At 34.7% G+C, this 24,531-nt stretch overlaps 3 protein-coding genes across 3 annotated transcripts; 1 reads left to right on the top strand and 2 right to left on the bottom strand.

Annotated features, from left to right (window-relative positions):
• Window positions 1–736: 736 nt before the first annotated feature.
• Window positions 737–7,735, top strand: LOC125054597 (all trans-polyprenyl-diphosphate synthase PDSS2-like). Its single transcript, XM_047656591.1, has 3 exons — window positions 737–1,102; window positions 1,667–1,888; window positions 6,645–7,735. The coding sequence occupies exons 1-3, from the start codon at window positions 863–865 to the stop codon at window positions 7,380–7,382; spliced, it is 1,200 nt and encodes a 399-aa protein (XP_047512547.1). The 5' UTR covers window positions 737–862; the 3' UTR covers window positions 7,383–7,735.
• A 1,747-nt stretch (window positions 7,736–9,482) lies between these two features.
• On the bottom strand, window positions 9,483–13,145 carry LOC125054942 (all trans-polyprenyl-diphosphate synthase PDSS2-like). Its single transcript, XM_047657092.1, has 5 exons — window positions 12,935–13,145; window positions 12,304–12,463; window positions 11,492–11,798; window positions 10,622–10,777; window positions 9,483–10,048 (listed from the first exon to the last, which is right to left on the bottom strand). Exons 1-5 carry the CDS (start codon window positions 13,117–13,119, stop codon window positions 9,489–9,491), a joined length of 1,368 nt encoding a protein of 455 aa, XP_047513048.1. The 5' UTR covers window positions 13,120–13,145; the 3' UTR covers window positions 9,483–9,488.
• Window positions 13,146–22,197: 9,052 nt separating this feature from the next.
• LOC125054476 (exosome complex component RRP46) lies at window positions 22,198–24,512 on the bottom strand. Its single transcript, XM_047656402.1, has 5 exons — window positions 24,313–24,512; window positions 24,003–24,129; window positions 23,713–23,821; window positions 22,909–23,107; window positions 22,198–22,352 (listed from the first exon to the last, which is right to left on the bottom strand). Exons 1-5 carry the CDS (start codon window positions 24,407–24,409, stop codon window positions 22,225–22,227), a joined length of 660 nt encoding a protein of 219 aa, XP_047512358.1. The 5' UTR covers window positions 24,410–24,512; the 3' UTR covers window positions 22,198–22,224.
• Between the last annotated feature and the right edge of the window lie 19 nt (window positions 24,513–24,531).

The raw sequence follows: 24,531 nt of genomic DNA, 5'->3' as shown, positions 1-24,531 counted from the left end.
TTGCTACTGCTCAAATACTCCCTGGTTACTTATGAGTAATCCCAAATATCAAAGTCCGCTAGTTCAAGAATGAAGTACTTATTGCATAATAAATCATTTATTTGCTACTACTAACTCAAACTCAAAATATATTTATTCAAGTAGGTAAACAAGTACACTTATGAATTGTCAGAAAGAAGTTAAATTAATTGTAAATTTACATTTACTAGATACCAGTACGCAAGTCAAGGGCGTAGAGCGGGTAGGAAGAACTGGCAAGAAACTTTCCGCCACTATTTTTAATCGCCAAGTATTGTCAAACAAATTGTTTGAACTGGAGCAAATCTATCTCAAGGATTAGGATCATTTAAGTATTCCTTAAATTAATAAAAAGCTTTATTGATTAATTTTCGTTTAACGAGGGCTTCGAATTTGTTTAGTGATAATTATCTCATTTCGCTAGGGAGTTTGTTGTAAAAACGAATACAATTTCCATATAAGGAGTGGTTTAACAGTCAAATTATAATAAAAGCAATTAAATTATTTATTATGTTAGTATGTCAAAACTTAAAATTTAGGAAGTGAAGTGCGAGGGGCGTTATAAAACAAAATATTTCAATATCTAATCACCTTCCTTCAACTCTAGCACCAATAGTGGTTTGAGAGTCCGTGTGACGTTTACACTTGACAGCAATACTTTATAGAGTTTTGATAGACATTATGGCAGATGTATCCTATGATTTTTGACAAATGACAGTACATGCAAAATATAAAACAGTTTCAAAAGTGATCGTACGAAGGCGCGCAATTTGTTTTGATATAGATTTTTCTTAAAATATGCGTTAATAGTTTTAAAAATTTAAGATACATACAGAAACTAGACATGTCATACACTATGATTAGGCTTTTACGTCGGACAGTCATGTTAAAACCTCATACACGATCCGAAAGTACGATGACTAACCTCACCCAAGAAGAATATGTCTTTCGACCTCCCATCGCTCAATGGAGTAAAGTTATCAAAGAAGCTGAGAAAATTGTGGGATATCCAACATCGTTTATGAATTTGAGGTGGTTGTTAAGTGATGAATTTGCTAATTTAGCTCTACATCTACGAAAAATCGTAAGTTCGATACACTTCTTAAAACATTGCTTTATCATTATATCAATACTTAGTTTATTTTTCCTATGATTATTTTCATTATGTAACTTGTTTTTCAAAGGTTGACACTGTCCTTTCATTAAAATTAATGAGATCTAAATACAACGTGTTCTAAATGACCTTAAACAGGCTAATTGACTTAGAAATCGTGATATCAAGGATAATTCTTAATAAACAACATTTTTTTGCTATATTATCCTTATTACTTGACTAAGAACTTATTACTATCATAAGATTAAACATATAGTATTGTTACAAAACATGTTTAAACATTATGTAATAACTTTGATTCAAGGTTACAAGGATATGTTTTTTGTGTTGTACTAATACCTATACATAAGGTTACTTGCAGTTTGCAAGTTATGTTTATTTAACAGTAAAAATATTAATTTTTGGAGGTTAATGTCTAAATAGGCTGAAAAATTATTGTTTTGATTCTTACTGTTATAATGACCATGACTAAAGTTTATTGACAATTGACTTTCAAATAAACACAATGCTATTCACTATACTGTTATATTCTAGGTTGGGAGCAATCATCCAATTATGAAAACAGCTAAAACAGTCTTATACAATGAACATAATAATTTACAACCTTGGGGTCTTATAATCCTACTATTATCAAAATCTGTTGCTTCAAAAACAACATTACTTGATGCCAATCACGTTGCTGAACAACAAAGGATGCTTGCCGAACTAACAGAAATGATAAGAACTGGCCATTACATTCATAGAGGATTGTTAAACATACCTCCTTGGGGGGGGTCGGTGTTGGTCTTAGTGGGGCATAATCTATGTCAGGGAATATGCTCCTATAAAAAGCTAAGCATACCGAAGCGCACGCCTAGGCAATGGAGCTAGGCTATCAGGCGCGCACCGAAAGTTCTTCATACACGTCCACGCCATCTCTGTACTATCGCAGTGGTACATAGATGGGCCCACACTAGTTCTACCTTGTGGGCCGTCTCCTCCGGGCAATGCTGTGATCTGCTACGAGCTCCATTCGCAAATACCTCGAGATCGCAGTAGCAAAGTATGAAGAACGAAGGCGAGTCTTCGGCGCCTTAACCGAACCAACTGACTAAGGGAAGACAACCCTGACAGAAAATCACAAAAAAAAAATGGAAGCAAAACCTAAAAACAGTATACCCCAGGAGGGTACCGGTGTAGCCGGAGAATCCCTCTCTGAGCCTTGCTCAGGCTGTCCCACGTATTCTGGGGGGGACAAAGTTTTGCTAAACAAAGATACACTCGCAGAAGAAACCTGTAAGAGGGTGGGAACCCAGGCCCCCTTACCAGTTAATGCTACTGGTCCTAATGTGAAGGATAAAAAGCTAGTTCAGCAAGCCTTTCATCCTAGCCTATTTCTGGCTCGACCAAGAAGCTCATCTCTAAGTTCAGTAGCAGATGTTAACATCCAAAGCCCGACAGCTCTATTGAATAGAGTGCAGACAAATTCTAAAGACATTTACATAGACAAACAGAATCCTCCTAACTGGCAGAGAGCACCGACACTAAGGAACGCCAAAAGGAAAAAAGTTTCCTCACCATCTCCAGATAGGATACCAGTTTCCAATCAATTCAGCGCCCTTCCAGTAGATCAGGAAGCAAATAATGATATAGAACAAACTAAAAAGATATCTAAACCTCCGCCTATAATCCTATATGGTATTGAAGACCTAGCCAAACTTACCGAACTCCTGGAGTGTGCCGTAAACAAAACCGACTTCGTCTACAAAATAATAAACCAAAACCAGCTGCGCATAAATTGCGCCAACGTGGTGGTTTACAAAAACATAATAGACCTTATCCGTGAAAAAAGACTGATCGGACATACATTTAACAGGAAAGACAAAAAACCGTATAGAGTGGTTATCAAAAACCTACATTATTCAACTCCTATCCTTAAAATAAAAGAAGCACTGGAAGACACGGGAAACGTAGTGATAGGAGAAATAATAAATGCAAAGTATGGACCTGAAAAGAAACCTACATCTACATTTTTTGCAACCCTAGAACAAAGTCCGAGCAACAAAGAGATAAAAGGTATAAAGTACATAAACCACCAATCGGTCGTTATAGAGGAACCACGTAAAAGGAACTCCATAGTCCAATGCCAAAGATGTCAGCAATATGGTCACTCTAAAAATTACTGTATGAGGCCCTATCGCTGCGTGAAATGTGCGCAAGCACATAGAACAGCAGACTGTCCAAAGCCTGATCGAAGTACTCCAGCAAAATGCACCTTGTGCCTCGGTGCCCATCCAGCTAACTTTAAAGGCTGTGAAGTATATGTAGAAATCCTATCGAGAAAATCTAAAAGGCAGTATACCCGCGGATCAAGGATAAATAATAATAATCCGGAACGACAACGCAGCTCTAAACAGATGGCACCTGAGATGAACACACTACCACAGTTAGAAAATAATAAACCTATTGGTGACAAAAACTCCCAGTCACTATCACAACCACAACACTTATCTAGGAACAAAGAAATACCTAACCATGGAAATTATCGATCAAGCTACGCCGATGTGATAGGATCTAACCAGAATACTTATAATACACCAAAACCTACAATTGAAGAAATGTTAGTCAAACAAGCTGAAAAGTTTGATCATATCTTACAACAAATGAGCACTTTAATCAATTTAATTTCAACATTAGTCACGAAAATGTCCAAATGACTTCCCTAAAGATAGCTACCTGGAACCCAGATGGGCTATTGCCTAATCTAGAAGAAGTAGAAGTACTACTACACACACACAACATAGACATATTATTAGTGTCTGAATCTCACCTTACAGAAAATAACAGAGTCACATTACGTAATTTTAATATTTATGCTACAAACCATCCCGACGGTACTGCACATGCAGGAGCAGCTATAATTATAAGATCAAACATCAAACATTATGAACAACCACAGTTTCAGAAACCCTACATACAAGCTACAACGGTTGCAGTTATAGATAGAAACGGTACGTTTAATGTATCCGCCATCTATTGCCCCCCCAAGCACACTATAAAAGAAGAACATTTTGAAGAGCTTTTTATATCACTGGGGCAGCGATTCATAGCAGGAGGTGATTGGAATGCCAAGCATGTTCATTGGGCCTCTAGGCTAACGACAACAAGAGGCAGAGAGCTTAAGAAAAGTATAGATAACAACACTCTGACAGTGATTTCAACGACGGACCCGACCAACTGGCCGACTGACTCAAACAGGCTTCCGGACGTCATAGACTTTTTCGTCATGAAAGGCCTGTCTAGACTTTCTTACCAAATACAAACTTGTTTAGACTCGAGTACAAACCATGTTCCAGTTATATTGACTATTGGAATAACTGCCTTGAGCAAAGAACACAGCCGTAAATTGTACAATAAACGAACTGATTGGAACTCATATCGAGAACTGGTCCATGACAGACTAGACCTAAAAATTGCCTTAAAAAGTGAAGCAGACATTGATCACGCAACTCGCTTACTAACCGAAGTGATCCAAGAAAGCTGCTGGATGTCCACGCCCGAAATCACTGCTCGTCTGCCACAGAGTAAGACCTACTCGGACACCATACGACAAAAAATATTAGAAAAACGAAGGCTACGTCGAATATGGCACACTAGTAGACTGACATATGACAAAACGGCGCTTAATAAAGCGATACGTGATTTAAAATCCCTAATATCCGAAGCTAACGAAGCAGCCTTGAGTAAACACCTGGAAGGATTGACATCAACAAAGGCAACCGATTACTCGCTCTGGAGAGCCTGCAAAAACCTAGCTCGACCACTACACCAAAAGCCACCACTACGAACGCAGAACGGGCAGTGGATTAGAACGGAACGAGAAAAAGCTGAAGTTTTTGCCAATCATCTTAGTCATGTATTCAAACCGAATGACCCCAGGCCTAATGTAGATGAATCGGATATCGAACTAATCATTGACCAAGACCTGCAACTTGATCTACCATTAAAACTAGTGAGACCACGGGAAATTAATCGCAATATCAAATCTATGGATAATAATAAAGCGCCGGGCTATGACTTAATAGACAAAAAGGTCCTCGAAGAATCACCACGCAAAGTGATAGTGTACCTTACAATGCTGTTTAATGCAATCCTAAGAGCTGGGTACTACCCAGACTTATGGAAGGTATCACAAGTAACTATGATCCACAAACCTGGAAAACCGATTCACGAAATCACTTCATATAGACCCATTAGTCTGCTGCCTATAATGTCCAAATTATTTGAAAAATCGCTACTGCATAGAATGCTGGACATAATAAAAGAAAAGCATATCATACCAGATCATCAGTTTGGCTTTAGGCAAGAACATGCCACAACAGAACAAGTCCACAGAGTATGTAGAAAAATAAGAAACTCCCTCGAGAGGAGAGAATACTGCTCATCTGCATTTCTAGACGTACGACAAGCCTTTGACAAAGTGTGGCATAAGGGTCTTTTGTTTAAAATAAAATCCTTATTGCCACACACATTCTATAGGATTCTACAATCATACCTGTCTAACAGACTATTCCAAGTTAAAGAAGGTGCCAGCACATCCGGTTTTTACGAAATTTGCGCAGGTGTGCCACAGGGCTCAGTCCTCGGACCCGTCCTGTACACACTGTATACATACGACCTACCACAGAGCCCAGAGATTACTATCGCCACCTTCGCTGATGACACGGCTCTACTTACCTCCAACAGAAGTCCCATTCTAGCCTCTAAAATTCTACAAAATGGCTTAAATAAGGTAGAAGACTGGTTGGCCAAATGGAGAATTGCAGTTAGTGTGTCCAAATCGGTGCACGTCACTTTCACGCTCCGAAAGGAAGACTGCCCCCCTGTCACTCTAAATGGCACCCAATTACCACATCAAAACACAGTCAAATATTTAGGAATGCATTTAGACCGCAGACTCACCTGGAAAAAACATATTCAAACAAAGCGAGACGAAATTAACCACAAATACAAGGGTCTCTACTGGCTAATGGGACGAAATTCAAAACTATCCACTGACAATAAGTTGCTCTTGTACAAAACCATTCTCAAACCCATATGGACATATGGAATACAGCTTTGGGGATCTGCTAGTGCCTCAAATATAATAATAATACAAAGAGCTCAAAATTACATACTCAAGCAAATATCAAACACCCCATGGTTCCTCAAAACTACAGAAGTCCATGAATTTCTTAATATGCCCATGGTAAAAGAGGAAATAATCACACATGGGTATAACTACAAACTAAGACTTCAAAAGCACCCCAATCAGCTAGCAGGACAGCTAACTATACCAGAAACTACTCGACGACTAAAAAAGCGGCGAGACATTTTTGATCAGGACAACCCAACAGACTGAGTTTAAATAAGAATAGGCAGGCTCCGCTGGGAGTAGCGCCTAACACGTCAAAAAGCTCTCAACGTATCTACTTATAGTCGCAAAGACTGATTGTATGATTATTAATAAAAAAAAAAAAAAAAAAAAAAAAACATACCTCCAGAAGAAAGAAAAGGGAATAACGACTCCCTGTTTGCAAACAAAATCGCTATACTCCTTGGAGATTATTTATTAGTAACAGCTAATGGTATGCTTGCTAGGTTAAGAAATCAAGATTTGTCTTATTTAATATCAACTGCATTGCGTGATTTAAGTGAAGGTGAATTCTTTGGGCCTAGAGATGAACAAAATATACCAATACCAAGTATACCCAACCAAAACAAGCCTGATGACTTCAGAATACGATGTGATACATTACCATTAGAAGTAAAGGATGTGTTAGGGTCTCCAGTACGTGAGTGGACATTACGAACATTGTACAATGGTGGTACTTTGTTTGGTCGAGGGTGTCAAGGTGCCATGTTTCTAGCTAAACAAAGCGTTGAAGAAGAGCAAAGGGCATTTTTGTTTGGTTGCCATTTATGTTTAGCATGGCAAGCTGTAAGTGATCTACAAAAATTTATGGATACCAAAGATATGTTTTCTTTAGTTAGTGCACCAGTGTTGTTTGGTCTCTCTCATTCCCCACATTTACATACACAAGTAAGTAATATAAAAAATATAAATGAAGTTAATTATCACAAATTAAAAGAAGATATATTAAATACAAATGCTGTTGAACGCACAAAGTTATTATATTCAGAACATGCAGATAAGGCAAAGCGTTATGTTGAGCTTTTTGGTGACAATGAATCGGTCAGAACTATCAAAAGTATGATAAAAAATTCATAGCATTTAGAAGGTCCTAGTTGAAATTAATAGGAACTTTGAAAGTAAGTTATGATATTAAGGAATTCACATAAGTACAAATATTTATCCTAATTGACCAAATTGGGGAAACTTTGTATTATTTGTATTTTTTTCTTATTCCTATTTTTACTTTAGATGTGATTTTTTCTTTTTATTCTTTTTACAAATTACATACATCAGGTTATCTTAAAATAGAACAAAATTTACACCATTCATATATTGTATTATTTTTCATAGTGGATCCAATCCTAATTTTATTTAATAATTTATGTGTACAAGTAGATCGATTTACCATGTAAATAGTTGTGTATATAAATAAACTTTGTTGTGTTTTCTCATTGAGTATTATTTAAGCGATTGACACAATATATTGAGTATCTGTTGTCAATGCTGCAGCCACCTTAAGGACTTCAGAATTTCCAACCAGAGTAGTGTGTTTGGCCTGCATATATAGATTTATTAAATATTGAAACTTTTTATAACAAGTCCCATATACAAGTATAATAAAAATATTGCATTATATTGGAAGAAAAATAACATCAACGCTACGATAAGTTTAAGACACATTAACGAAAGAGAAATCGTGAGAAAAATTTACAGTGCCCGAGGTAACGCCACTATTGAAAAAAAATTGTTAGTACCGCTAATTATATCAAAAATAAACTCAGCCACAAAGTTATACAACTAATTTAATTACTATTGAGCAGTTTTCAATCACTAAAGTTAGTTTAATAAATTTAAAAGCGTAGTGTAAAATATCCAATACTGCGTACATTTTCATTTCCTGCAAGCATCCGGCCAACATGACAGGTCAGGTTTCATTTAAAATGTTCAACTTATTGACAAGTTTATAGCATAAATATTGCAAATTCAAATAAGCACAGCACAAGTTATTGTCCTGTGTTTAACGGCTGAAAAGCCAGTTCACGAATGAGGATAAAAAGATATGACACTTTTTACCTTGAATGCTAAAACTATTGTTTTAAAATAATAACTATGGTTGAAAACAGCTGAAAATCGTTAGGATAAATTAATAGGTAATAAAGTAGAAAATATAGAAGCCTGTACAAATTACGATTTTTGCCTAGAATAAATATGACACTTATAACAAGTAATAACCAATGTTGGCCTAGTGGCTTCAGCGTGAGACTCTCATCCCTGAGGTCGTAGGTTCGACGAGCAGGAGGCTCATCTGATGTTAAGCGATAGCGCCGCCCATGGACACTCACATTGCCAGAAGGCTCTGCGTTGCCTGCCTTTCAAGAATTGGTAGGCTCTTTTCTTGAAGGACCCTAAGGCCGTTTCTCCACTGCTCCGGTCCGGCAAACGTTAATTACCGATCCGATTTAGAAACTCACAACAGTACTTACGTGCTTCTCCACTACTCCGGCATCCGGTTTTTAACGATCCGATAACTTGCTAGATCGGAACGCGGTGTTTTATCGGTCCAAGTATCCAAGAGGTTATAAATTATTATTCACAGGTTTATTTATAGTTTCTTTAATTTGAAAGAATCTGGATAACCTGGACCAAACCAAATTATGTTGCTATTTATTTATGTTTTTATACCATAGTATTAGTGAACTATGTATTTATTAGGTAGATAGACAATATAAAAAAGTAATATACTAGCCAGGCAATAAAATATTCAGAATTTAGAACGATTTATTAATCAAATTAAGTATATGGGTTTTAGTTAATATAAGTGTTGCATGATAAATACACAAGTATCGATTATTGTCGGATCGGATATAGTGGAGAAGCGCAATCCGGCCTTCCGATATTTTTCTCATGACTCATTCCGGTATCCGACGCCGGACCGGAGCAGTGGAGAAAGGGCCTAAGTCGAATTGGTTCGGAAATTCTTCAGTGGGCAGCTGGTTCTCCATAGCGGTTGTGCGCGGCAAAATCTGCTATAAGAAAGCTCAGTTGTGGATCGACAGACGTCGAGGTGATACGGATGGTATTTTGTATTCTGCCTCGACGTCCGATCATGAAACTCAGCTGCAGGTATTAGCCTTAATAACATTCGTAAAATAACTAAAACTATTTTGTTATAAATTGACATATAATATATAAACAATCCAATTATTTTTCCATATACTGCAAAGTTTCACCATGGACAGTCAACGCCATCTTTTGCAATGCCGATCTTGCATCTTCAACCGGAAACTTGGCGCTATATTTCATAACTGCCGCTAATTCTTCATCCAATAACGTTGAAATATATTCCATAGATCTCGTAGCACGCACCGCGTAATATAACTGCTTAAGCTCTATGGGTTTCTTTTCCATTTTAGATGTCCAAATATGCCCATAAATCGATGGATATTCCCATAAGGCAATAGTGACTGGCGCGCCAACCAAGGAGTATGAATATGGATGTGTAAAAAAGTCTTTTATGTCTAGATAGAGTTGCCACATTATGGCCAAATGTCCGCCAAGTTTGTAGGCGTCTCGTTCAAATTTCTTGCCCTTATTTGCGAGTTTCATTGCCCCTTGACAACCCTTGCCGAGTAAGCTTCCAGAGGTAAGCATAGTGCGTACCAACCACTCGTCTTTACCTTGGCCAAGGTATGTATTGGAGCCAAGTTTGGCAAGATTCTCTTCACTTTCCCAATCATAGTTCTCTATGATTTCGTTGCTCGCTACGATGTAAATATATTAAGTTATTACTTCGCTTTGTTTAAACGAGAAAGAGTACGATCTACTTATATAATAATAATAATAAAAGCTTTATGACAAAAGGGTTGTGACAGAATTCAACTATCGCTAGTCACTAGGGAGGACCTGTGTTGTGGGTAACTAGAAAAGAATTATTACTTGGTACAGTTTAAAAAAAAAAAATTTGGTGTTACAAATTAAGAATGAGCGTGTGAATGCGCATGTATTTGAGAGTGTAGCTGAAAGTTGTTATGATCGTGCACTGTCTGTGTTAGTTTTTGAAACCTCAAAGTCATACCAAGATATTATGTAGTAATGCCTCTGTAGATTCGAAATCCAATTTGGCTAGTGTAATTTCTATGTATGTGTGTCTAATAATATATTTAATCTAATTCAAAACATTTTGGGCACTGTCACTAGTAGGTGAATTTTACTAACTCATCATCAAACTAAATTTTTAACAGGAGTTTGATTCCCGGAAAATGTAATGTTCGGGATATGTAATCAATCAATATCTTCGTAAGAAAAAAACAGCTAGGGAGACTAATTCGTCATACCTTTGGGCTTTGTTGGCAACGGTTTATGCTCATCATCATGATCACCAATAAAGTCTCCTTCTACTAGATCCCTTAAACCAGTGGAGATCAGCTCCGTCACTTCATTGTTACGCAGACCACCGAGGTGCTGGAGACATCGAGCTAGGAGGTAATCACCTAAAAATAAATAAAATAACCTTCAACGTCAATACGTTTTATTTGCTAATATATTTAGATTCTTAGGTAAACCAGACGGTGTTTGATTAAATAATAAACACTAAGAGAATTAAAATTATACATAAAAACTAGCGGATCCGACACACGTCTTACATACAAAAAATACTTATCTAATAATGTAAATTATTCTCGACTCCACTTGAAAACACAAAATTTTATCAAAATCTGTACAGTCTTTTAGGAGTTTAATTAAAAATGCACTGAATATTTATATATATACCAGCTGTTTATATGCTGTATAGATAACCTTGATACCGCCTGTAGCGCCATCTGCCGGGCTGAATTGTGAATTTAAACCATCCAGGGTGCTACCCAAACACACACATAATTCATATAGGTAACACAATGTACACTTATGAACGTCAAAAATATATATAATATATGAATTAATGCTTCTAATAAGTATTAATATTTTCCGGTCACGTTTCAATATATGTATATATTAGCTATTTGAACATAATGATACTAATTCATAACTTCTATAACATTAATGAAAATGCGATATACTTACATAATAATCAGGACTCTATATTACGAAGTATACCTTTTCGATTTTGTATTAACTGTATAACAGATACAAATAAACGAAACATTGAATTATATTATATTATACATTGGCGTTTAAAGGTACATATTTAATTTAATTTGAGGCACCTGTTAGCAAAACAATTTTGTTCCCGTATAGCAAATCCTGATATTTATCCCCATACTTTTGCCGGTCCTTAAGATTCTCCATAGTCTTATGAATCAAGTGTCCTGTTCTCTTCATTTCGACTATTTCTGCGAGAGCCCTTTGGGAATGAAGGACGCCACAGTCGTGGGTTTCTATTGCATGGTGTGCAGGGTCGAACCCAGCCGCTTTGGACACCAGGAGGATGATCAAACCAACAGATTGTAGGTTGCTTTTAGATCCGATCAAGAGATTTTTCGCCGATTTCAGTAGGGGGTGGTTCGTACCTACCTGAAAAAAATGCGTAGTGAAATGTAGATTTTTTTTTTATTGTTATAGGTATATCTAATATATAAAATTCTCGTGTCGCAATGTTCGCTCCCATAGACCTCCGAAACGGCTCGACCGATTCTTATAAATTTCTTTATGCATATTTTTTATCCCCCTAAATGTTAAGGGTGGTCCCACCGCTAAATTTTTATTTTTGAGACAAAACTTTTTGTTTTTTTTAAATACAGCATACAAAAATACATACAACCCTTAATTTCCCCTCTACGATCAACCCCTATTTTTTAGTAGATAGTTATTTTTATTAAACCAAAAAAATGTCTCAATAATATACACGGCAAAACGACGTTTACAGAGTCAGATAGTAAATTATAAAATTTAAAACTCCTGCATTCGATTCTCGGCGATACAATAAGTGTTTTGCGTTTGTACTTGCCCCATTAATGTATCTACCTCAAGCGGAATATGTGAGTTTTTGTTTAAGTTGTATAATAAAACAGAACCTTACCAATTTCCGCAAATGTATAGCGGTGTTTGCAATCTCATCGTTGAATAGCCATCTAAGGTTGAGGAAGGAGGTTGGATAGCCCACTATCTGCTCTGCTTCCGTAGTTACGTCACGCCAGTCCAGTTCTGGAGGGGCTCGAAGCACGTGGCATTTGCGGCAACTGTCATAAAGTAAATTTTATATATCTATTTTTATTTAAATATACTAGTTTCAATAATTATAAAAGCTACCATATATGTGAAAATATCTATAAAACAATGTTATGTTGGTTTGTGTAGGATTCAAAAACTCAAAAAGTTCTGCACCGATCGAGCTATAATCGACCGATATATAATCGGTATCAACGATTGTTTTTATCAACTTTTTTTTTAATTTATAATTTTTTTTCCCACAAATATTGCAAAATTAAAATGAAATGTATTCTTTGTTTTGTTTCTCATTTCTCAACACATCACAATGCGATGCGTGGCAGGGTACAGCTAGTGAAAATATAAATGTATCTACTATTATTACATTGGAGGCTGATCACCTAGTTGCCTATTTGATTTAATAATGATCACGAAACAGATTCAGAAATCTGGGACCTTAAGAGGTTGTAGCGCCACTGATTTATCTTTATTATTATAAGCACCATATTAAAAAAGTCCGTTTGAATGCTTCAGAACATCCGCTCGAATTCCAATAGTTAACGGTCAACGATTTGAAACCACGATAGCACAAATTAAACATCAACAAGTCACCATTTAATCGAAACGTATGTGATCTGATTTCTGAATTTAAAACAAATTTTAAATACGACAGATTTCTTGATAACATTTTTGCTCCTCACATTTATGGTTATTTGTGAAGCCAATATTGTGACAAATGAAGTCAGGATTTGGTGTTAAAAAGTATGGCCAAATGAGGTCGGCTATCAGTTTGTTTGATCTGATCGTCGCGTCATAAATATAGAGAATATTTTAGGGGGAATATTATAGAACATCAATTGGTGCTGCAGGACTTTTCTACAAAGTGTATGGAGTGTTCTGAAGAGTTGTACGTTCATTACTGTACGAGCCGTATTAACTCCAAATTTCACTTTGATGGCTGGCATTTCGGTTCAAAGATACTTTATTTCTCAAAGAATTACATTCACTTTAAATCCAGGTGTCCAGAGGCTGCGATGATTGCCCTTTATGGGCGACTGGCAGGCGCGTTAGCCTTTAAAAAAAATGATCGAATTTGTGTTACTGGTTCTTTGATTATTATTCTTTATCAACAAATACATGACCAGCTGTCTATACCTAGACATACCAGGGAATATTTAATGTCGAATATGATATCCTTCCAGCAAGTAAATTGACTATAGAAATTTCATGACAGACTTCTGAATAAGTACCTATACCTATTGCTACCGGTTTTTAACTATATGGGCATACATTGAAAGATAAGCCAAACGCTAATATTGACATCCAATACCTATTTGACATAATAATAATAAGCCTGTTACGTAACCCTATACCATGGAATCTGCATTTCGCAATTTATAAAGAATCACACGTCCCTCACGTTACATGGTGTCAGAATTTGTTGCCTCATTATTTCGATATTTAATGTGCCTTAAATTTCCTAACTTCGGGTTGTTTAGCCGTAACTTTAATTTTTAAATAAATTTGTTTAAAACATTTGTTTTGTAACCTTCCACTGTAGCCTTCGTAATTAGCCTTTATCCACACCTTATTAACATACATATAAAAATAGATATAAATACAATTTTTATTACTCCTGAGAAGGTCTCCTCCAACCTATTTTATTTTGTGCCATCGTCATCCAATTTTTTCCAGCTACCCTTTCGATCCCGTCGGCTCATCGCTCTATTGGTCTGCCCATGTTTTATTTTTTTTTGAACCACTCCATTCGGTTACTGTTTTAGACCATCTGTCATCTGTATAACGGGCTACGTGCCCTGCCCATGTCCATTTAAGTTTTTGGGCATGCACGGGAGTCGTATTTAGCGCTATTAGTCTCGATGATGAATTTTAGTAGAGAGATTAACTGTAAAACTTGAAGTATACTTGAACAACGCGATATACCTACAAAACTGTTGTAATTATAAATCAGCCACAGATACAAAATATGGACACCATTGCCGCAACTCGGTTAAACGTTTACCGCCCGCTGGGCAACTAAAATTAAAGGAATATGGAGTGCAGTTTAAAATACCAACCATAATTAAAACCGAATAAATTAAATCGTGTAGAGAAATGTAAACTAGTTCATTATCATTCATAACTAATTAATTTAAACAAGATTTAAGATCCATAGTGATAATAGTCACGTACTACCTAGGCACTTACCATAAAGAGGATATATCTACTATAGGTTGTATACCTATATTCTATACTATGTTATATGTTCTGACCCACCATATTGATAATAGTAAGGTAAAGCAATATTTTTACCGACTTCAAAGAAGAGCGATTAAATTCGATAAAATAAAATAAACTTTTTGTGTATTTTAATTTATCACTCTAACCCAATGTTTCCCAACGTGGTCCCATGCCCCACAGGGGGACAATTTTATAGTAAAGGGGCCCCCCCCTTACGATTTTTTTTGTATTTTCAGTTTTGTTAACAATTTCTTCCTAAAAACTATTATTTAAGTAAGTTTTAAGTGAGCAATTCAATTTTAGATATTAAAAATTATGTATGTTACATGGGGTTGGGGTGGGGGCTCTAACCATTACTCAAAGACGATCGAACGTTAGGGTATTGAAACCAGAAATCTATTGATCTACCTACAGTCGAACATTCAATAGCAGCAACCACAAGACTAATTAAACAATTCCTACATCTTCCAGAAAGCACAGATTAAGAGTAGAATAATTCCACAGGATAATTATTTCCTATTCTTCTATTTTTGAATTTAAAAAAGAAACAACATTTAAATGTAGAATTACGGAATCAGGATTGCCACAATTAAAAATTCTCCCACTATAATTACCTATAATCAAATACTGGCTCAAATGCACGCGGTTTATAATTACAACTAAATAATACGTAAGAAAATCGAGGGATAATAATTAAGGCAAGGCTTAATCGATGGAAAGGAGTAATCTTAGTTTCGATCTCGCAGATGGACCGCGTTAGGCCATTTTTAACAAGTTTACGAGCACCTTTTCAGTCGGCTGTCTAATTATTGGAAAGGTTTTTAATTTAGATAAGCTTTTAAATTAAATAGTGTTAATGTCTTTAATGTATAGGTATGTAATGTATGTATGTAACAGTTTCACAACTATATTTTAAATAGGTTTTATATGGCTGAACATATATGTTTAATAGAGCTTATTAGTTCAAGTAATTCGGAACGTATAATTTACGAAACACAAAGAATAATAATAATGATGAAACTTTTCGAGAGTGATAGTGGTAAAATCCTATATCGTTCTATGGTTTCTTCGTGTAAGTAGTTTTTAATGTAAAGTAAATTCTCTCATTCGAATTCTTCGCTGATACAACAGAATAAACAGTAGGTACTTTTATAGATAGATAGAGATATTGATATATTCGTAAGTGGGCTGATCAATGTAAACAAAAATTACTAAATGCCTATCTGGTACCTAAAGAAAAGTAAAGACTAAAATTGAAAGTGTTTTTTTTTTAATTTATGTTATATTTACTCTATTAAATACAAGAGTATTTTACGAGCTATCTATAATATCCACTCGTATATGTTACTATATATATAGTATTCTATGATGAGGAGTACTTCAATAAATAAATAATGCACATAACTTATCTACTATGTACTTAGTTATCTTATCATCATACAAAAAATAGAACATTTTAAAAATATTTGGCCATGACGAAAGTAAGATCCAAGGAGGTACGCCAATACAAGGATTTGACATACAACTTAACAAAGTAAAGTGCCCTGTAAACGATCAAATTTGCTTGACAAACTTGTTTGTCAAACTTCACGTTTTCATCAAACAATAGCTTAGACGATTAAACCAAATATCTATCAAATTTGTTAAATTTCTAGTAGATTCTCCTTTCGTGACGTGACGTCGCCGTGCCGAGCGCGAGTAATTCAGATGACGCAGATGGCATTGACTCTAGCACTGTGTATCAAGACAAAAAAAAGAAGACGATGGAGTCGAGAATGGTTGAAATTAAGAGATAAATACGAGAATTTGCTACGGGAAATATTGCGCACTGAACCTAAAGACTACGCAAACTTCCTGCGCATGGACCATAAAACTTTTGAAGATTTACTGACTATACTCCATCCTCGTATTGAAAAAAAGGACACAGTTATGCGGAAATCTATACCAGCTTCTCAAAGGTTATCAATAACTTTGAGGGATACCTCCTTAGGATAGCCAAATATGGCTAGCGGCGATGATTTCGAAGACTTAAAATTTCAAGCCTGCGTTGCACCTCGAACATTGAGCAACATTATCATTGAAACTTGTGAAGCAATAAATAAAATAAAATAAAAAGCCTTTTATTTCTTGCTAAAAGATATACAAAATAACATAGGTTTACTAAAAATAAAAAAAAATCACGATAAACAGATATGAAATGCAACATAAATTCTATTTTAGTAATATTGACACTCATATTGTCACTGAGCGTAGCGTCCTCCATGATGTCAATACAACGAGTGAGATCTTGTTTCAAACTCGACATCAATCCAGATTTTCATCAAACACGACAAACACGTAGATTGTTTGACAAACGCGTCAAACAGCAGTACACTATCAAATAATTTGACAAACACGTAAAATTTGACAAACAATTTGATCGTTTACAGGGCACTTAAAATTCATGTTGGTTTACCTATATGTTATGTTATGAACACTCTCATATCCTGCAGCCATTTTATTTTAAATATATTAGCATAAATAAAATAAGTTACATATTATTATGTAGTCATAACAAGTATGTAATGGCTGGTTTAAATAACTACGTAAATAAGTGGCTCAATTATAAAAACCTTCCTTGATATTATATACCTACAGGAAATATCACAAAAACAATTTCGTAATAACAGGCAACCGATTTACGATCCTGCAACCAGTAGGCGCTCGTCTTGCCACGCCCTGTTATTATCCCAGTTTTTTGGGGAAGCCGACATACGGCAACGATACCTATATATTCTGAACTGGTTACAACGAGGATCAGTAAAAGTACAAAATTCAACCCATTAAAAACAAACTATTACAAAATATTCCTCCTTATTAGTAAATATCATATGACTAGAATATTGGAATTCAGTTCGTGGCTTGGTACGTCTAAAAATATATTTCTTGTACAGCTAATAATAGATATTGTTAAATAAACTAGATATAATTAAAGACCTTTAAAGAAAAAACTTTTTACCGGATTAAAGTTAGGTATTATTATAAATTTAGAATTATTTGACATAATTTTAAATATATCCGACGTTTCGTAAATTTAAAATTATATCAAATAATTGTAAATTTATAATAATACATAACTTTAATCCGGTAAAAAGTTTTTTCTTTAAATGTGTAAAGGTTATGTTAATCAAAGACAATAATTAAAGACCTTGTAACTGCAACGAGAGAATTCTTTATGCACAATATCGTTATACACAAGTAGTTTGTGATTTAGGGGTACGCACGCGTATAATTTAGGGCATACAGCCAGGAGGCTCACCTGATGTTAAGTATGGACACTCACATTGCCAGAAGGCTCACCAATGCGTTGCCGGCGTTTTTACAAAATCTATGTTACAGATAGCTGCAGCGCATGCAAATTTTACTAGACGCAGTTTTGATGCCGTGTTTAGTGTGTTGAGTAATTTTTTAATATATAAATTTATAAATTCTCACTTAAAGAAAACGTCTCGAGGAATACGGGCAATTCCCAAAATTATGAAGAGTAAGAAAGGGTTGTAACATCACTGGATATGTGTCAATGTATAAAAGATTGGGTGCGTTCGTACAAAACTTAAAAATAAAAAAAAAAACAATGGCGCTACAGCCTCTTTAAGTCTTGGTCTCAGATATCTGAATCCGTGTCATGATATTTTTTTTTAAATCTAATAGGCAAGTAGGTGATCAGCCTCCAATGCCTGACACACGCCGTCGACTTTTGGGTCTAAGACATGTCGGTTTCCTCTCGATGTTTTCCTTCACCGTTCGAACCAATATTAAATGCGCACATAGAAAGAAAGTCCATTGGTGCACAGCCGGGGATCGAACCTACGACCTCAGGTATGAGGGTCGCACGCTGAAGCCACTAGGCCAACACTGCACTTAGTAATATTTATATACCAGGAACATTCTAGGAATCGGTTATGCAAATATCACAATTAGATTGGAAAAGCCTTGAAATGATGACACGCAGCTTTCAATTGGCTTACCTGATTGCATCTAGATTTGTAGGACACAATCAAGAGACTGGCGATCCGTTACCGTGGGAACATTCTATATGGCTAGAATATATGTTGTCGTAATTTTGCTGTTTATAACTAGATGAAGCTTGCGACCTTTGTTTTCTAAATAAATGAGTTTTTAATTTACAAGCAGTGGGGAATTTCCCAGCAGGCTGAGTAGGCTGCAGCAGATTTTTAGAGCGGCAAATTTGGGAACTGATTTTTTTTGCTGCCTATTAGAAATCAAAAAGATTTCTGCATGATGGTGTTCTGATGTTTTACAGGTCTGCAAAAAATTCTGCCCAACCCCCGAAACAGTAATCAACCTCTGTACCCTCAGATCTCACTTTGTATGAGTGAAAAGAGCGAAATTGTAGAAAATTTATTTGCCTCTTTCCTCTTCCCCCTATCAACCTATTCATATGTCAGTCTTACTACTGGTGGGAGGCTGCAAACTTATTTGTGTATAATTTTGTGCTCAAAAAGCAAACCCAAAAATTATTTTACGTGACAATTATAGAGGCAAGGGCGGCAAAAACTTCACAGTCTCTTCCTTGAAAATTTGTAAATCCGCCACTGAGCAGGGAAATGGGAAGATGGATTGCCTCAAACGCAGATCATGTTGAACATGAAAACAGTTATTACTTCAAGCCTTGAAGTCCTCGTTGGCCTGTGATTTATGTATCTGTGATAGATTTTCTATTTTAGGCAAGTAGGCTTCTGTACCTGATACACGCCGTCGATTCTTGTGTTTTAGACGTGCTGGACTATTCGACGCAGTTTTCGTAGTTTTAGAAAGTAGCATACATATTTAGTGTTTGAACATTAGAGTTTTTGAGTTTGAGTTATACTTTTCCATTACATATCACCTTTGACACAAAGTCAGGCCCTCGCTAAATGCATAATGAAACATCTAAAAAAACATAATCCATTCATATGTTATGGCGACAGTAAACAAAAAGCTTCATACTAAAATTGGTAAACATTGAAACCAACCAGATAACTAAATCTTATCTATTAATTAAATAAGGCTTGTGTTTTTAAAGTCGACACAACTGAACAGTGTTCACATTTCAAACTTAACAAAAATTAACGCCTGTCAAAAATAGTAAGGCACATATCAACATTTTAGAAACACGTTCTTAAAAAAATAGCAAATATATTACAAAACTAAATGGAGATTATAACGGACATATTTATTAAGAAACAGGCATGTAGTAAATAATCGATAAACAAAGGTCAATTTAGAAGGAATAAACATGTAGACTGGTTGCGTAAAGGTTTAGGTGCGTAGATCTATGATAGCAATTAATGGTATAGGTCAAGACGATATTTTGTACAATAGTGTTGATATTAGTGTTCGAGCACATGCTATATTTTGTATTTATAGCAGTAAAATAAGATAAACTACAGAATAAATTAAACAAATATTATTAAAGCCGTGTATTATTATGATTTTTATAACAGAATACAGAAGAAGAAACGTCAGATCTAGTAATTACAAATTGTTATTTTCTTATGTATTACTATTACATACTTACTTATGAATAACTGAATAAGCTAAATTACTATAAATTATTTACAAAACTATTATAATCGTTCTGAGGAGGCATCGCGAAGCAGAAATACGATTTTCACCATGCCTCCTGCTGATAGAGCACAAAATTTGTGCAATAAATTAAAAACAAAGATTAAATCTTTGTTTTAAATTTATTTTATTATTATTATTAATTACTTAGGATGTCACGTGGAACATGGTGTAATGGTTGCAGCTACTTACAAACATTGTGTAAAAGAAAAAATTAGAAGCATTTAATATGTTTTTCTTTTTGACGTTAATAAGTGTACATTGTGATACCTAAATGAATAATTTTTTTATATGCCTTTTACTACATTAATCACTATATGGCATAGAATAAACTAATTATATCATTTTTTTGAAAAATATAGATACTTAGTACACGGCGAAAATGTCAATTCCAGGTTTTACAAGCTTAGTAGTGTACTATCGGCCCACAGCGCGACGTTTGCCCAAAGTAGTTGGCAACTTATCTAGAGATCATTAGCCATGTTAAGAAATTCAAATAAGGTCTACGCTATGATCGGTATTTAAATCAAAGTTCTCAAGACACCCGGTAAATAGAGCAAAAATGACGGAGCCATCACCGGAGAGCGGTGACATTTAAATGTGCAGGCGGCACTTTTACGTTCTCCATTTGCATCAAATCGCGTCGATCCAATCTCATGTTTGTTTTTTCTTGCCAATACGTTTTTGGAAATAGGCTGACGGTACACTGGGGTATTCCCATCTTCTAACCCAATGAAGCGTTTAATACATTATAGGTAGACTGAAAAAAGGTAGGCAGGAGGCAGAAGATTCGCCTAACTATTTCGCCTAAAACCAGGTAGTTATTTTATGTGGAAATCATGCTAAATAAATAGAAAGTATTTTTTTGTGCGCGTTTTAGTATTTTCTAAATAAAGTTGAGCAAATTATATTAGTACTATTTTGCACCACGGCATAACCAAGCACTGTACGAAATCAATTCATTAAGTAGTCGAATCGAATTCCTTCCAGAATCTGATCAAACTCGAAACTCTAAGTAGAAAGTCTGCTTTTAAGACGGTGCCTATTTGTGCCTACACTATCAAGTCTCAAAAAAAACCTAGATATAATTATTTCACAAAGGAATAGTCTAATATTGATTAGACTATTCCTTTGTATATAAAAAACATTGGTTTTTTATGTCTTGTTTAATTATTGGCACTAGTACTCATTGTGTCGTACACTTAATTGAAAAACAATTTATTATGCACTAACCCGCATTGTTTATATTCGGTAGCGGCTCCGCAAAGGATTGCATTCAATTACTTTTGTTTATGCCTTGGCTAGGATTTCGTCATTTCACATACATTTTCTCTGGTTTTAGTTAAAAGGAGTGAAGTGAAAGAGACAATACTATCTTAACGTATCGTTATAGACTTTAGACCATATATTGTAATATTAATAGTACGCTACGCATAGGTTTACGTCAGTTTTCTGCATCTACCAATATTCGCATACTTTTAAATTGTTTGTCTACTTATTTCAGTGGCGGATTTACAAATTTTCAAGGAATAGGCTGTGAAGTTTTTGCCGCCCTTGCCTCTACAATGGCCATGCCCTTGATTATATTTAGAATCCAACAATATCTTTGCACGTAAAATATTTTTTGGGTTTGATTTTTGAGCACATAATTAGACGCAAACCAGTTTCAGTAACATGTACCTTTGGGTTGATAGGGGGAAGAGGAAAGAGGGCAGTACACTTTCTGCAATTTCGCTCTTTTCACTCATACCATCAAAACATCAGACCACCGTCCGTCTTTAAAATTTGCCATAAAAATCTGCTGCTGAGTAGTCCCTTCGATATCGTTATTACAGATTTTGACTGTATTTTGATTTTTTAATGCCGCTCTTATTATTATTATTTTTTTCAATTTATTTTTATAAAAAAAAACATATAATGGAAATAATATATTTATTTTAATATTTTAGCCTATAACTTTACAGTACGTAGCAACAACTTCTCTATAAAAATCAAATACAAGATCGCTGGCCGCTCGGCATCTTTCTAGAGCTTCGTCGTATGCACCTTCACTGAATGTACCCGTTGTAAAACCTAGAAAAAATGATATACATAAATATCAAAATTTAATATGATTTTGGCTTACAAAGTCAAATATCAATTATAAAAGGTTCTCTATACCATTTAGTAAATATATTTATATGAAAATAAAATATAGATGAAGATAAAAATTGGGCAGTTTTACAGATGTAAGAAATTAAATGCCATTTTAGGTTTAACTAAAAATAAGATGGCTGTCATATATCAAACAGATCTTAAGTCCCTTTTCTAAAAGCCAAAAACTTCCTTGCAATGTTCATTCTGAGTAAGAATTAATTTGTAATCCATTAGTACACCAACACATTATATTAAAGGGTGACTTAGTTTTAATAGATTTTTTGTTAGCCAGCTACCATTATATATTTGCGCCTGTTTTATTTTGACAGCCAACACTGACTCCAGCAGGGCTATTCAGAATACCCTAGTATTAATAATTATAATATTGGTGATATTCATTTAAAGGAAATAGCTTATTGTATAACTCTCATTATTTATTATTATTTCCTGCACAATTCTACAGGTTGCAAAACATTAAATTAGGTTGTTATACCTGTAACTAGAGTCTTCTCTCTACTATCAAATACAAAATGCATAGTAGCTGCAGCACTCTGGATTTGGTCAAAGGTAGGCTCCAGCACTAAGTTACCACTATCATCGAGTGCACAACTAACAGCTGCAACAACATGTTTCATTGACAAGCCAGAGTTCAGTAAAGCTAGACATGTACAGTTCACTGCGCAGGTAAGTAGCTGAAACAGTTAACAATAAAAATATGAGTGTTAGTAATTTTACAACTATTGAGCTTGACCTCATTTAAAATTGTAAAAAATTTTTTTACAAATTAAATTTTTTTTAAATTTGTAAAAATTTTATTTATGCTAACCTGTGCTATAATATTAAGCTTATTTGTGATTTCACACCTAATTAAGGTAAATAAAAGATATTACAATTGTATTGAAGTTGCTCTATTATGTAATAAATAATAATATTAATACAGAGTAAACTCTTTATAACGAATTTCAAGGGACCAAGCATTTTTATTCATTATAGAGAGGTTTTGTTGTAGCGAGGGAAGAATTAATGTATGGGTATTGGGTTAAACCATATAAATTTAACGCAATTTTTCGTTATCACGAATGAAGAGTTATAGTAGTATAATAAAGAGTTTACACTGTATATTAAAACCACACCAAGCAGTCATTGGTTTTTCAAAATATATGTGTTCAGGTGCAAGGTGGTGGTTTTTAGTTAACAACAAAAAGCAAACATCTACTTCAAAAAACATTCAATGACACAGACACTGCTATATATGTATTTATTCCATACGAATCAAGAATATGTATAAATTTTTTACCCCTCCAAAATCCTCTAGTTCTTGTATGGTTACTGTTATACCTGTACGAGGATATAAACACCCCAATATTGCAGTTTCACAAGTTTGCCTTATCACACTCTCTTTGAATCTGAAATTATAAAAAGCTAAGTTAAAATTTGAATTTTTGCTGTGTACAGAAGTACTACTATATCTCTAAATCATCAAGATGGTTAAATGGATGGTTTAATTAAAATATTGTTGAACTCACTTATTGGTTAAATCTTAGATAAATAATGAAAAATTTTAGAGAACACTATTAAAATATATACCTATCAGATACATTAGGCTTTCCTCCTTTTGCACTAAATAATACTTCTAATGTTGCCTTTTCCATACTTTGGCTAGTAATTTTTATATCAAGTGGCCCATTTACACTTGCAAGTACAAATGTTTCACCTGAAACCCAATATCCACATTAATTTAAAAACCATTATTTATTGACTAGGTTATCTAAAGTAACAACTGATTTTTTATTAAGAATTATCTCAAATCTAGAAAATTAATTACTGAATTATAGATAGCAGCTCATTTCAAATGATAGTAAATATTAAAATTTATATTGAACTAAGAAAGTCTGACCTTGCGCTAATATTGCCGAACCATCAGATTTACTTAAATAGTTAAGTTCACATTTCATCGGTTTCAATTTAAAGTCTTTAAATTCTTCTGCAACCATCTTAATGTGTTGAATTATTAAAATTTTATTAGAGATAGTTGATATAAATTCATGTAAATTATAAACAAAAACATAACCTCCAAGCTTAAAAACTCTTAATTTCCTTGTCAATTGTCAACTAT

Source organism: Pieris napi, chromosome 12 (assembly GCF_905475465.1).
Source record: "Pieris napi chromosome 12, ilPieNapi1.2, whole genome shotgun sequence".
Lineage (NCBI taxonomy): Eukaryota > Metazoa > Arthropoda > Insecta > Lepidoptera > Pieridae > Pieris > Pieris napi.
Note: the sequence above shows the minus strand (reverse complement) of the source record. Positions and strands in the feature narration are given on the sequence as shown.